General features: G+C 38.6%; 1 protein-coding gene across 4 annotated transcripts; it reads right to left on the bottom strand.

The window, feature by feature from the left end:
- Positions 1–3238: 3238 nt before the first annotated feature.
- Positions 3239–15500, bottom strand: vegfaa (vascular endothelial growth factor Aa). Of its 4 annotated transcripts, XM_065246393.2 has the most exons (8): positions 14769–15500; positions 13384–13426; positions 11901–12097; positions 11528–11604; positions 10617–10652; positions 6631–6722; positions 5526–5657; positions 3239–4526 (listed from the first exon to the last, which is right to left on the bottom strand). In XM_065246393.2, the coding sequence occupies exons 1-7, from the start codon at positions 14832–14834 to the stop codon at positions 5542–5544; spliced, it is 627 nt and encodes a 208-aa protein (XP_065102465.1). In that variant the 5' UTR covers positions 14835–15500; the 3' UTR covers positions 3239–4526; positions 5526–5541. The 4 variants fall into 4 exon arrangements, 3 of the variants coding, with proteins under 3 accessions (XP_065102465.1, XP_065102466.1, XP_065102468.1); XM_065246394.2 differs by lacking the exon at positions 6631–6722; XR_010525468.2 differs by lacking the exon at positions 3239–4526 and having other exon boundaries at positions 5521–5657; positions 6514–6722.
- Between the last annotated feature and the right edge of the window lie 686 nt (positions 15501–16186).

The following is a 16186-nucleotide window of genomic DNA, read 5'->3' as shown; positions in this document are numbered from 1 at the left end:
TGTCTGTACAAAGTACAGTACAATTCCTCAGGGTTTAAGTGTCTTGTTTGCTGAGTCAGGCGCCGTTTTGTGTAACTTGGGCATAAGATGTTTAATTAAAGGGGTAGGGATGGGTGAACGGGCAAAGCAAGTCTTTCTCAGTTAAAAGAGTATTTAAGTCCACAAAGTAAAAATAAAATTGACCACCCTAACCCCTTTTTACTTTCTTCTGTGTAAATTAAAGTTAGACATCAGTTTATAACGTTATAGCATTTAGTTCCCGTTCACTCTTAAAAATAAAGGTGCTACACGTGTTTCCTCACAACGATGCCATAGAAGAAAGCACACATATTATGTCAGTTTTTTACAAGATGTAATATAAGTCTCAGGTGTGCTTAGAATGTCTCTTTGAAGTTTCAGCTCAAAATACCCCACCGATCATTTAATATAGCATGGCCAAAATTCCTCTTTTTTTGGCAGGAGAAAAAAGTATTGTTTTCATGTGTGTACCTTTAAATGCAAATGAGCTACAGCCACTCACTCCCTTACCAACACACAGTGAGCGCTTTCGGTTCAAATAGATCAGACCTCTCGACGCGCACTAGCTTGGGGGCGGGATGACGTCAATTTTACACTGCTAACAATATCTATATAGCCTACTGTCTACAAACATTAATAATATTAACATTACTACTAGGGGTGGGCCGATACGATATTTGGTATCAATATTAGTCCGATATTTGCGAAAAAGGCTGGATCGAATATCGAAGAGGCCGGGGAGTACAATCCGATCCAATACCAACACATACCTTGTCATGGCAACTTGGGGTAAAGCGCGACTTGCTGAGCAACATGAATTTGCACAAAGTTGCACTTTAAATTGTCCAAAGTTACACCTTAACATTTTGAATTGTTTTGCTGACTAACTAAAAATGTTGCCTCTAGTCTGTTTGAAACATTTAAATAAAAATGAAGCAGCAGTATTGCACAATGTTTCACTGAGTCTTAAATTTGCTTTTTGTACGGCTAACAAATGTGTTATTTGCAGCTTAATTTATTAAAATGGTGATAGAGATGGTATTGGATCGGTATCGACAGATACTCAAATTTGTGGTATCGAGATCGGTATCAGACATGAAAAAGTGGTATCGGCCCAGCCCTAATTACTACACATCTTTAAAAAGGTCTACGGGTTTAGCATCATTGTATGGTCTCTGTTTTGAGATACAGATCCTCTAGCATCATAAATGTAGTATTTTGTGACAGAAGTCCAGATGACAAAATGCAAAATATCAACGGGACTTCTTACCTTTGTGTTGATATAACGATCGCGAATCGAATCCAGTCTGTTTCAGATGTGTGAATAACTCATGAAAACCGTCTTTCAGAATAGGTATGTGACAAAATGACGTAACACGCATGAGCGCTTTGTTCCCACGGCTGTGTTCCCAGCAGGTATTCAGCGCCAGAGGCGTTGGTGACTTAGGAAATCTGTCATATCTTTGCTTTGTGAATACCTTTAAAGCCCATATACTAGTGACATAAATTACTTCCTCACATTGGTCGTCACGTTCGAATTTCCAACATCGCTGTCATAAGAAGATTGAAGGCGAGTATTTTTTTGTTTCAAACCAAATACTTTTGATAGAATATACATTTAACTTGAATTAGGTGAAGTTTGGGATTGATTGTAAAATTCGCATGTGTTTTTTTACGATCCGCAAGTGACGTTGTTGTCAAAAGCAGAATCGCCCATTCAATCATATTGGCTTCTAAAACTTCTCAGTTTTCATCAATCCATGCAGTATTTTTCAAAGTAATCATACAGAACGAAGGATTAGAATCTCTAGATTACATTATTGGCATGATTTTGTCAAACATATAAATAAATAAATGCGTGCAACATGCATGCATTTATTGATTCATTAATGATAAATAACATCATCATCAATTAATGTATTAATATATATCTGACTATTTAATTTGCTCGCCAGCATTATTAGTCAATTAAGAAATATTAAAGAAACAATTAAATGTTTTTCAAGAGGTTAATACAATCTGAGACAATTATATCTGTAGTATCCGCATTAGTGCTAACAAACACATTTAGAAAAGTTTTTCTGTAAAATGAACCAGTCAGTCAGTGGCCAAGGGCAGGGCTTCATCAGTGTGACATCACATTAACAAGAGAATCAAAACAAATGAGACTGCTTTGGAGTGGGTGGATTTTTATCATTGTAGGGTGGTTGTTTTCACACACTGCCAACACACATTTATGTCCAAACATGTAAAAGTGGATTTTGCATAATAGGCGCCCTTGTTAAAGGAATTAACACTTTTCAGTATATGTAATAGGATACCCCGCATGTCCAAACAGCAGATAATGCAAATCATTGCTTCTTCAGTTTGGATGGGAAATTGAAAGTGGTTTATAAAATGATGATATGAAACAGATGTCAACGCATGGACTTTAAGACAGCAGACTTTAAACTCTGAGACATTATGGCTGCACAACTCATCTGTTTATTTATTTATTTACCCAGAGTAAACCCACACTCCACACAGAAAGACCTCCTGGCACGGCCGAGGCTCAACTGAGCTGTAAACTGAACTAACCCGAAACACCTGAACCTGTAAACTGGTCTCGGACAGTTAATATATCACAAAAGTCTTCGACCTGTGCGTCTTTATTTCTATCAAGAGTGCCGGAGTCTGTGCAGTTCATGCTGAGCTAACGCAACATTACATTGATTGTTTAAAGAGAATGTCTTTCATTTATTCATAAGAATGTTTATACAGTAAGTAAATTATTCCTGTAACTCTTATTGGGAATGCCATGGATCATGTAAAGAATGATGTGTAGCTAAACCTTCAGTTAAATTTTCTTGCACGGCTATTTAAGTGAATGCCTGAGTCACTATTTACAGCAGTTTGTGAGATTTGTAGACAAAACATGGCCTGTTTCTATAAACTTAATTCAGGGCTGGATTGTGAAGCGGAAAGTCGGGCCTGTGTCACACCACCAAAAAAAAGTCTGATACCCGGCCCATAATACATAATCTACTTATGTTATGATACTTTGTGGTACTTGTTTTGTCCTTTTGATGCAGTAATTATCCAAATCCAAATTTCATCTCATTTTGTGTTGCCATATTAAAATATATCGTTTGGTTAAACTATTTTAGTTTTGAGACTTAAATAATGTAAAAACAAACCCAAATGTGTGGACTTAAAAAATAGCACACTTGTCAAACAGAAATTCATTTTAAGTTTAATAAAAAACAATATCATTTGAAAATAAATATGTTTAATAGTCATACTAAAACACCAAAAAGATGTTAATATTTAACAGCACCAATAAATATATTAATGTGAAAATATACTGAACATGTACATTTGAAACAAACAAACAAACAACTCTGGCACTTTTTTTAATCATAAAACTTCAGCTGTAGGTCATGTAAAAAACTATAAAAGGCCCTTTCAGGAATGTTGAAGTGTCCGCTCTCATATCAGTTTTCTTTCTATAAAAGCCTCTACAATTTTTGAGATTGGTGAAAATGTCGATAGGAACCAAAGCAAAACATAATATTAACAATAACACTGTATATAAATAGACCAAATTAAAAACACAGAATACTGAACTTATTCTAACAATATAAATTAGATGTAGTGTACTACAAAAAGGGATATCAGATATGTATATACAGATATTGTCTGCTAACTTGACGGTTCCTAAATTGCTGTGCAATTATTTTCTTTGGAAAATGTTAATAATTGAGCTGTGGTTCTCTCCATTCCTTGGCAAAAGACAGATTTCGTTTTTTGTTTCGTTTGTGTCACATTTACAATTTCTATATATACATATCCCTTAAATGTATTATCACACCAAGTCCTATCGGATGTTAGTCAGTACAGATGTCTTTTGACTACGCCTTCACACTCCAGTTAAGAGTGAGATCACAGAAAAGTTCCACATTAATATCCCATCGCTGGACCCAGCGTTCCGGGAAGTCCGGAAAAAGTCGTTTTTATGCCACTTGCCCTCCTTTCGCCTGTTAGTACATCATATACTGTAAAGTCATGGAGGGGAGGTGGCCATCGTTTTCACTTCAGTCAAGTCCTGATGGTCTTTAAATATAAATCCACAGCGGCCCATGCCAGTCAAGCTTTACGTCATTGCGTGGTTTCAAAGCCCACTCGTCGGCATCCGTCCAATCACAGGCCCAGTTGCAGTGACACTGAAAATATCCCGTTCACACGCCGAGCAGCGTCTTCGTTTACTTGCATGTAGTGTTTCAGGTGATAGCAGCCACACATACTGTCATTGTCAGTTTATATATATATCTATATATGTATATTCTAAGTATTCATATATTATTGTTTAAAAATACACATTGGTGTCCTCGTCACTTTTTGTGTCTTTAGTCGGGCTACTGGTTTCAGTTTGTCCAGGGAATGAAACCTCATGGTAGGAAAGTGCCATAAAAATTCCTTCATTTCAGTGTTCTGCCCAGCATTCCGCTCATCATCTTGGTTTTTCACATCTGAAAGAAAACAAACGGTTTGATCAGTAGTCTGTTTACTCCAAATAAAACCTAAGAACACATTTATGTTCTCAAAGAAACCCCATATACTTATTGATCTGTGACTCCACCCATTTAACTCTTCACGACCAATCAAAAATGTCTCGTTGATCTGTTGATATTACTTTCAATTCATTCATCATATTGATGATAGTATGGTCAAGCGCAATGCATTATGGGATACAATATTACATGCAGTGTGCTTATCTGCAAATGTAGTAGCTCATCCAGGTATTAAATGCATACAAAAATAGTGTACTGCTCACAGTATGCACACTACTGTATATAGTGCCGAAATGGTAAGAGCAGTATGATAGTATGCTATTGCAAACAAAGCATTTACTGTATAATAATCTAAACATAAACCATTTTGGGGATGAGATAGGGATTAAAGGTAAAATGTTTGAGGTCAACAAGATCAATATATGCTAGGATCTCCTCTAAACACATTGCAAAAAAGTTAACATCATATACAGAACTAAAGCAAAGACCACATGAGATCACAGTTTAACCATTAGTGGGACAGGTTGATGAGAAGCACACAGCACTTGGCAGTAAATAGTTGGCATACAACTAAGAAACCAACACAATGTTATATTAGTTGTACGGTGATGGCACAACTTTACACATGATGGCAAAATCAGCAGTACCGAATTAAGCTCGGACTATTTACTGTACAGTCAATAACATTAAATTAGCCAAGCGAAAGGTGGTAAGTTCCTACTTCACATTCTAATAAAAAACTTCACAAACACACAACTGCAAACACAAACCTACATACAGTATATGCCTCACTGATGTTGACCCCAAATAAGACACTGTGCACGAAATCTTACTGCGAAACCTCACGCTACACATCTTCAGACGGACACACACCACCACACCACAAACATGCACGCGCGGTCCAGTCGTATTAAGGGAAACATGATTAGGTCAGCGCATGTCGGCTCATAAACAAACCTGCAAGTTCTTTCGTTTAATTCGAGTTGTCTGGACTTGCATTGCAATTGTGTGAATTTGCAGGAGCATTTACAGGTGAGTGGATCCTGCACATACAAGCGCTTTCTTCTCTCCGAGCAAGGCTCGCAGTGGCTGGAAGAGAAGCAGAAGGGAGAGACAGAGAGACATCTAAGCACTAGTGATCTGGAGACAGAGAGCTGGACAAACATGCATCATCACAATCACACACAACCTTCTCTCCTTACGTCCACAGACACAGGAATGCAATCACATGAATGGTTAGAAAGCCAGATTTGGGTTCATTTATTTGATATATTTGCTGACAGAATAGCATTAGTGGCAGGTTGAAAGCAGAGATTGGACTGTATTGCTTCCATTCACTTATTCATCCAACATCAATTCATTATTTTATCGATTCATTCATTCATTCATGGTGATTAGTGGCAACATTGAATTGAGACAGGGACATTGGCCACACACAGACTGCATTCTCATACACTCACTAAATGACCATGTTTGTAATATATACACATTTTGACACAAAATTGTCCTGATCCAAACCACCAGAATAACTTTGAAAACAGTATGGTAGCTATTTCAAAACCATGGAAAGGACATTGAACTCTAGGCTAAATAATGCAATATCGATATGCAACGTAAAACAGAAAGTTAAGTCGAAGACCTGCCACGGCACACAGCACTATCATAATTTTAAGTATATGTCTCCTTCACATAGGTTGATGGCTACATATAAGTAAGGGGTAATTGAACCCAATTTAAATGCCAAGCCCACATTTAAATAAAACAATCATTCTATAGTGGGCTTTATTCATCAAGTAACACTGTACCTTATTAACATCTCATCTGCATAAAGCCAATGAAAATCCCAACACCAGTGAGAAATCACATAAAGACTGTGTCATTTCATCTGTGGTGTCACATTAGTACAATAATGACAGAGATGGCCATGCAACCTCTGTTGATTTACCTTTCATTTCTTTCCTCTTTGTGAGCTTTGAGCCAAACGTGTGAATAAGAGTACAAACAAATGCAGGCTAGGGCATTAAGACAACAGAAATATAGCCAATGAGAAAGACTGAAATACTGCTTGAGCAAAGGTGAGCCGAGGCGCTGACATCGCCCGTATCTCCCTCTCTCGCTCTCTTTCGGCCTCTAACCCTCGCCACTCTGCCTTTTCTGCAAAACAGGAAAATAACGCAAGGACATCTATGTGAAGTCGCCAAAAGCCATGTCGAGCAAGATCAATCAGCACTACTACCAAGTCCATACAAAATGGGAAAATGTTTCGGTTCTCGGAAAGTGACGTCTGCTTTTAAGAATCGTCTTTGTTTATTTGCAGCTTTGTAGACCAGCTGTTAAGGTAAAATTAACTCATTGTTCTTAACTCTCATTGCTTTTAATGCTCCCTGTTCATTTTAAAATTTGCTTTAACAAGTCGTGGCGTGGCTACAGACATTTTGCTGCCATTACAACCAACACAAATTAAAATGAGAAGCAAAGCATTGCGTACAGTCCTCATGAAAAATCAACATTCAACTCCATTGTCAAAATAAGCCACTAAAGACATTAAGAATGTGTATGTGTGTGTATATGTGTGTGTGTTACAGAAGCTTAGACCTAAAGATCGAAGTACAAGCAGCTGAACTTGAGCTTGTGAATCGAACCCCCACCCCTACCCATGTGAGGTTTAGCCTACGTGCTGAGAGACAGGCGGTAGAGACACCGCGCGGAAAGTCGCCACTCGGCCCCATGACGAAGGGATTTGATTTAGCCTTCTCAGCTAACCCGATCCATTTCTGCACAGCCGCATTAACCTAGCAAGGTGCAGGATTGCACACAGGCACTACCTATCCAATGAAAGGAGCTTTCCAAGTTCAGTGTAAGTTAACGGTTAATCCCGTTATTCCAACAACATTATTTACAAAAGTAAATCAAATGACCTGCATCCCAATTTGAAATTGCAATTACAGTAACATACCATTTCTGATGTAGGAATACTTTTCTACATAGATCAATTTGTATTTATATCAATTTCAATTCTATGGGTGGAGTTTTTTCATGTTATATCATCATAAGTTTTGCTTTTCACACTAGCTGTCATTGTTGCTTTTGTTTAGATCAACTTAAGGATTGTCTGTGGTTGTTGACATTATACCACAGTTGCTATTAATAAACCTTAACTTAAATTGGGCCTGGAACATTCCTTTTACACGGGGTACATCACCATACACCTGAACCTGCTGGACACACGCACACACACAATAGAGTATGTGCTGACCAATAGTAACCTGTCTCTTGGGAACAACTATTTAAAAGGCTAAAAATAAAAGTGGGTTAATGACAGACACTTGTTACTATGATTAGTATGGGGATAACAGTGTGAAAGGCGGGTGGTCTTCACAGAAACCATCTTAAAATGCCATAATACAACAGATTGCCAAAAAATACAACCCTTATCAGAACTCTACAGAGATATAGCAATCCAAATCTTTTATAAAAGCACTATGGGTTATAATACCTGATGAAAAAGTTCATATCAAAATGAAAGGTCTTGATCTAAAATCTAAGCCACTGCAACCACAAGCATGTGTGAATTATGGGGGATACTGCAGAGTAAAATTTGATAAACCGAACAAAGATTATCAGGGAACTATCCAATAAATGAGCATGCAGGGCTGGAGACCAATAAAACTTTTTGAACAGTGGGCGTTCTACTTCCTGAACTTCAGCCAGCTCCTTGTTTCCTGTCTTCCATTATTGGACAAACTGATTAATTCAGGTGTGTCTGAATATCGTTGTTGTGACTACTGAGGTCAGGCACACCTGGATTAATCAGTTTGTCCAATAATGGCAGACAGGAAACAAGGAGCTGGCTGAAGTTCAGGAAGTAGGGCAGCTGGGCATAAAGCCTATTTTATACTACATCCGCCAAGCTTTCAAAGGCACTCGGGACCGCTCTGTATGCATTGGCTTATCAAGCAAAAGCGCTTCTGTGTATTTCGTCATAAGACTTCCATGTTCAACAGACTTCAGCAGTAATACAATTCTGAATGGTTATCTGTAAGTAGCGATGCGCTGGCTATAAAAAGAAGTCCAACAAAAATAACGGGTTTATTTTGGGTGTGATGTCACGTCATGTCTTGATGAAGTGCTGTTGAAAGCGGTGAGCCTTGAGTTCATGCCGAAGGATTAGGAGGGATTGGAGTTATAACATTTAGGGGAAGTTGATTTTACTGTTTGGGTGTGTGAGCAGCAAAGCGTTCAGCTTTGTTGTGGAGAAACAAGGTGAGGGCGTGACGAGGTATGAAGCGCCAGTCTCGGTTGTAGGTAATGCAGCTCTGGTCTGCTACTTTTGTAATTGTTACATTTATTTATTTGTAGTTAGTCAATATTTTGTATGCCAGGAGTTTTAAACCCAGCTAAAAGTTAACAATTGAGTTTTTGGCTATATTCCTGTGTGAGCTGCAGAGGTTTGAGTAGTCTCAGACGTTATATCTGATGCAACAAGGAAGACAAAATTGAAATGTTTCAAAACCGTCCTCTGACTGGATGAACACTACAGGATTTCTGGAAGACATTGAGAAATCAAATTTACATTCACGCCCCTAAACAAACCGAACATGTCAGATGACCTCGCGGGTGGTCCTTTGCCAATTAAGGCTGCTAAAGAGTCCAAACCCTCTCATCAGTCTTAAGGTTGAACTATGCCAGATTAAATGTGATTGCATCCCTACTGAAAATCCATCTGAGACCAGCATAAGCTTTTTTTGCTGGTTTAAGGTGGCAGAAGCTGGTTTAAGCTGGTCCTCCCTGCCTGGCAAAGTGGATGGGTCAGCTGGTCTTCCAGCCTAGACCAGCTTAAAAAGTGACCAAAACACAGCTAGACCAGCTTGCTATATCACCTAAAACCAAGCTGAGAGACCAGCTAAAACCAGCTCACCAGCTTATGCTGGTCTTAGCTGGATTAGCTGGATGGTTTGCATGAATAAAAAAGTCTGGAGAATATGTTTAATTTGGTAAGCCTATGGATGTGACACACTGGTAGACACTTTATATCTGTGTTTATTATCGGCGCCCCAGTGTGACAACTTGGGATTTTAACCAATAATTGGCAATAACATTTGGAACTACACAAAAGTGAAAGTAATTGTTTCACAAAGCTCTACAGGCGAACCGTGCCACAACAACTGAGGTGGTCTGACTTAGACACAAGCTAAACTTGCGGACCGCCCTGAAACTAATAAAGTGTCGCCCCGAGGGTGACAGAAACTATAAGCAAGCAGATTGAATCTTTCAATGGGGGTGCATGCTTCAGTTTCCCACGAATAAAATCTTCACTGTGTGCTCATCCTCTCCACTCAAATAATCTTAGGTATCACAACGTTGGACTACTTGATAAAACGTCGACTTTGTTAAAAGAAGTACGTAGTGGTGGAAGCAACAGTTCTTAAACTGACATTAATCCTAGATTGGTCTTTCTGATGCATTCTCTCTTAGATGTCTGGCTGCTAGCACAGCGTCCAACTCGCTGCTTCTCTCTGCCAGTCACTCAACTAGTCATTGCAATGTTTAACCCAAAAGATGTCCCTCACATTGAACTGTCCACACTATCAACAAACGTTTTTTACAGATCACACAATGTTCTTGATGATAAGAAAATATTGATGTGATTGTTTCAGAAATATGGGGCCTCATTTATAAAGCGTGCACAAATTCACAACATAGGTCATATTTATGAAAACGGTATTTGACGTGGAAAAATCCTTAGGGTCCGAGCAGATGTACGCACTTTTGCTTGCAGATTTTGGGAAACATGAGCCATTTTTGTTGTTCAAAAAGCATTTTATCATTGATAGAACCTCTGACGAGGTGCGCCCCAATGTCAAGATCATTCGCCATAGATTTCACATCTGAAATTGAGACCCACAAGCGTTTTTGTGTGTGTACATTCATCGAATCACACATTTGCACTTTCTACACAGCATTTTATAAATGAGGCCCCAGATCCATTATACAAGTGATCCAGTCACCCAAATCACCCCAAAGCATAGTAAATAAGAAAAAACTTACTTTTCTTTCTTTCTTTCTTTGACTTCTTCCTTTGGTCTGATAAAAAAAAAATAATAATAATTTACTGAACTGAAGTTAATTCAAGCGACATGATTTAAAGGAATTATTTTCCACTCACAAATAAACATCGTTACAAACCCAAATGCTGTTTTTCCATGAAACACAACAGGAGAATCTTAAAGGAAATTTTATCTATGCAGTCTTTTGTAGGTGCCATATTTGATGTGAGAGTCAAAGCTTTAATATGGATTCAGACTTTTAACCGTGTGGGTCAAATGAACTACTTATTGACAAATGAGATCACTATGCGCTGCATTGTGTTTAAATCAAATTGCACTGCAAAAAATAAAGCATATGAGTTTGTAACATCATATAGGGGCACTCTTAAAAATAAAGGTGTTTAAAGATGCCATAGAAGAACCATTTTTGGCTTAATGGTATAAATATCGTTTATTTAAGTAAGTTCGGGAGGAGCATGGTCATATAATCCAACCAGTCAGTGCAAAGAGGTCTCTATATATGGTCGTCCCTCACCTCGACCCCATGACAGTTTTTTGCAGCAACCCTCCTCCGCCCCAATGCTTTACTCTCTGCTGATATATCCCAGAAGGGGGGGGTATTCTGCGTTCGGGATAATATTCCTAGCTCGGAGCCCTCCTCTCGGACAGCACGCCTAATATGCTTTATTTCATATTTGATAACGTTAATGCAAACTCGCGAATTTACCTAAACTTAAACGTTTTTTTTTACTTTTTTTCAGGACCTTTTTTCAGGAACCAAAAATGATTCTTTTATGGCATCGCCATGAAGAACCTTTTAAGCATCTTAATTTTTAAGAGTTTAAAAGATGACAAAATGTAACTGAGTAAGGCCTTCAAAATGCAGTTTTATCTCAGTTTTATTAGACTTACCTGCATTCACACTTGGTATGTTCTGTGAAACTCAGTAGAAATTTGTGCTGCGTTACTCGCTGTTTGATTCGTATTACCTACAAAAATGTACAAAAGAAGCACATTAAGCGTGTAAGAGCTTTATGTAATTATGTATTATATGAGCGTGTTACGTATTAAGTTGTAAAACCCAAGTTTGTTTTCCCTCGCCCATGTTAAGATCAGACCTTGACTGCGGCCAAGAGTAACATCAACCACATGAATGCAGTAAACACAGTGTGGAGCGGTAAACAACATAGCTAACATGCCAGTTTACACCACCTCACTGTCCACATGCTGGGTAAGTATGAAGTCCTAATGAAGAAATGCACGAGTTGGATTGAACCAGTCTCACCTCCATGGTGACGTTACGTGTCTCCGTAGGGACGCACTCGAGAGCTTCGTCGTTGCAGAAGCCCGCGCAGCGCATGAGAACCACGCAGGACGGGATGTACGTGTGCTCGATCTCATCTGGATACTCTTGAATGATGTCCACCAGCATCTCTCGTGTATTACACACGCTCTTTTTGTACACGTTTTCGAAGATAATTACTGGAGAGAGAGGATGCAAAGAGAAAACGATCAGGCATTATCATATCAAATTTTGTTGCAGAACATAAAAGTGGCTAAATGATCCAAATAACCTATTCCTCTCATCTGTGGCTTATTCTCTTCATCTAATACTAAGGGAAAAGGCATATTGATTTACACACACCCATCCTATGCAGTCCAACCCTAATCTGTGCATCCCATCCTTCTGTCTGACCCTGATGTCTCGTGACCTGCAGACTACCAGGGAAAACCGTGACCTCAGGCAGTATGGCGCCGGGCTTCGCTGCAGACACCTGACCTCTATAAGAAGCCCACCCTGCGTGGCAGCTTCCAGTCCTCCAATGAATGAAACCCATGAGAGAAACCACAGATAACTGTACTGTAACCAGAACCTAATAATGACTAGTACTGTTTTATTGGTTTTCAAATAATGATAGATTTATGCTTTACAACTTACAGTGCATTCAAGCTGTACAGTGAATCTTATTGAGCTCAAGAATATTGCGCTTGTCTATAGGAAGCCCATGGTTGCCAGATCTTAGTTAACGCCCTGGTTGTCAAGACACTTTTTTATGTTCATGTTGTTTGTTTCTCAACTATTTATTTAGCAAGGAGCAAAGCCACATTTTTCTTTTTCTCTTATCCAGATTTAATTTGGTATCTCTTATCAACATTTACAGATTTAATGCTATTCAATATCTTCTGTCTAGGAGCTCTAGGTTGTGGGAAACTGATTTCAGGAATGGAAGCAGATGGAAAATATGTAAAAATAACAATACCGAGAAACGTAATGGGACTCTGTATAAACAACCCAAGCTGACCAGGTCCAATGCTGACAAATAATTGTGACCTTGAGGACAGACTGAGAATAAATCAGCCAGTGTCTTTGTTAATAAACAAACAAGGCCATGGTCAATGGCTCCACACAAGGTTGCTTGCGGGTAGAATAAGCAATTGACATCCTTAGTAAACCAGAAGAAAGTAAAACATAGCAAATATTTATGTAAATTCAGCACTAATGTGATTAAATAATCATCCATAAACATTCCTTAAAAACATTTCGTGGAATATCATGTAAGCCTTTTGCCTCTCAAACCTCATATTGGAACCAATTTTAGTTCATTTTTCTTTCAGGATGACATTGCATTTACATCCTCCAGGTGGCACTACAATATCAATCCCATGTCAAATATACCGGCCAGAAATCTTTAGCATACACTAGCTACATATATCAACATCAATATTTATGAACACTGCATGATAGGCCTATATATATTGAGCCTTACCGTCATTTGTGCTCTTCCCTTCTTCTTTGGGTATGGGGGAAGCCTATCAGAACAGAGAAAAGGGACATTTGTAAGTGACTGACATAGTATGTTAACAAGGATATTTGTCGTTCTGTTTATAGTTGTAGTTCTTCATCATCACAAAATTCAGAAAACTTTAGTTTAGGAAATCCTCGGAAAGGAAAAGACCATCCACCTTTTTCAGAATAAACCAAAATTTACTTAACTAATCCGAAACTAGGAGTTTTGAATTATACATGACGTTTAAATGCGTAAAATATGAATTAGCCTGGTGAGTTTAAAATCGTTTGTAAATTTTATCTCGGATATTTCAAATGTTTGAATTTCATCTTTTGGAATCTTAATAAGGGGGTGTGTCATTCAAAAAGCTTCAGACAGCCCACAGCCAATCATGATCCTGCTAGCATACAGGCGACTCTTTCCTCCCGCCTACAGATTAGTCTCGCTGGCGGAGGAGAGCGTGTGATCGCTCGCGTAACTGCAGGTGCTAGACTGGCGCAACAGCTCTCGGTGTTGCGTGAGAATCTCGCCAGTTTGCCTACAATCACAGAAGCAGGCCATCTGCTTCATATACAACCCGTAATTCTCCATATTCCTAACCTTACATTATAACAGTGAAGAAACGGACAAACGGTAATTCAACTTAGCGTAAATGTGTTCCGCCGTGCGCTGCCACATCATTATTCAAGTAGCCTAAATGAATTAATTAATCTGCAGACAAAGAAACGGCGCCCTTCAGGTAAAACGTGTCATTATTCACGTACGAACAGACAGCCACAGGAGGCTATTTCAGGTTTTATGGGATCGTGACAATAAAAGCCGCAATAAAATGCATCATGTCAATGCTGTGGCTATATCTAAGTGTTCTGATTGATTGAGCAGAATATAATAACGCAGATTACTGCTATATGATAGATTGCAGCACGTATACATCGTGATGTCTCCCGATTTGTCACAACTGGGATTTGTTTCCCCTACCATATGCATAACTATGAACTTTGCCTAATAAAGATTAAATCTCAGTGTAATTTGAGAGTTGCAGCAAGTCGATTTACCAGAATTTTGTTTTGAAATTATTCTTGGAATAACTTTGCCATAACACATAGCCTAGATCAGTTTAAAGATAGCCTATATTTTATACAGTTAAACAAACTGTGTAAAACTTCAGTCACCTCTTTAGGATAGTGGCGCAGCGGCATTGAACAAAACGTGACCGGTAACTTGCGTGCATTTCATCCTCGCACAGTCTGAGCGCCACGAGATCGCGGTTTGCTCCTTAATGAAAAATTGAACGTCTTTCCCTATAATTTCTTAAAAGGATATCTTATTTCCAACCAACCCCCTGTGATAAACAGAACGCTTACCTTAACAACAGACAGATGAAGGAGAGCAGCACAAAATAATTGTACAAAATAAACAACAAAGTTCATGATTGTAATTCCAGTGGTGTGTTGCGGTGAGGATTATAGAGCAGTCTGGTTGGGTTTTTTCCGCTCAGAAATCAATCGAAAATGCGAAGCTGTTGAATACGAATGAACCCGGTGATATCGTGGGTCAAAGTAACAATTCCATTTTGTCCTTCAAGACCGAAGCACCTGCGTTAAATCCACTAAAATCAACTTGCTGATCGTCCCTTCTCCCCCAGAAAAGATAATAATTTAAATAGTAATAAAAAATAAAAGAGTAACAAAGAGATCAAATAAATATGGGGGAAATCCACACTATCTTGGTCCTCCGCGTAATCTGTGTTTAAAATCCACAATTTAACGGAAATGAGAGGTTTAATAAATCTAAATCCCAAAAACTTGATGCAAAAGAACAAAAATAAAGTTTAGTCCACTTCCAAGCGCAACCTCCACTCTGTACGCGAAACCAGGGCCGGCGAACGGCTTCTGCGCATGTGATTATCATCAAATGCAAAGCATAGCATGAGCCGGTAAAGTGATCCGATGGCAATCCTCAGTTTCACTGTATCAGACTTTGCCTTGTTTTCTCGTCTTATGTCCGCAATTGTTTTGGTTTTTATTGATCCGTATCGTTGTGAACGAGGAGCTCTTGTCACTTTTGCGCTCTCTCTATCTCTCAGAGCGTCTCCCGTCAATGCTGGAGATCTTGAGAGGGGTCGGCATAGGCGGCGAGCGCGCTGATTGGCCAGCATGGCCATACGTAAATTGACTCGATCCAATGCTGGATCAAACCGCACCGACCAATGCGCGAGGTTTGACTCACACTCAATGACAGCACGAAGGTGCAAGAAAGCATTAGGCTACATTCACATTAAATCCTCTCATAGAAAATCACCAATGATTTCCTAATAAGTTGCACATATTTTTTAGCACGTAGCTCAGTTAGATCATTGCGTCAGTGAGGCAAAATATCCCATTGAACACATTATAGTGATATAAAATGTATATGTTTCTTCAGATAAAAGGGTCTAATTTTTGTATAATTTTGTACTGAATGGAAGACCATGTCCCCTATCTGTAATGATGGTTAACCATTATAACTCTCTGTATAGTTAAGGCAAATTGCCTGTGTTTCTCATTGGCTACTTTGTTAAAATTGATAATCTGCTAATAATATTGCTTACTTTAATTGCTTGGAAGAAATGCAATGCAGAGTTAACATGACTTATAAACCATTATATTTACAGACTTTTAATATTTCAGGTGATAATGATTTCTTTCATCTATTTGAATGTATGTTTGCTCTGATAAAAACGTATATGAGTATTTTTTTATTTATACAAATGTACCTGCATTCCCTTAGAGGTCACAAATCC

This window comes from Paramisgurnus dabryanus, chromosome 13, assembly GCF_030506205.2.
Source record: "Paramisgurnus dabryanus chromosome 13, PD_genome_1.1, whole genome shotgun sequence".
Classification (NCBI taxonomy): Eukaryota; Metazoa; Chordata; class Actinopteri; order Cypriniformes; family Cobitidae; genus Paramisgurnus; species Paramisgurnus dabryanus.
The sequence above is the reverse complement of the archived record's forward strand: the minus strand, read 5'-3'. Positions and strand labels throughout refer to the sequence as shown.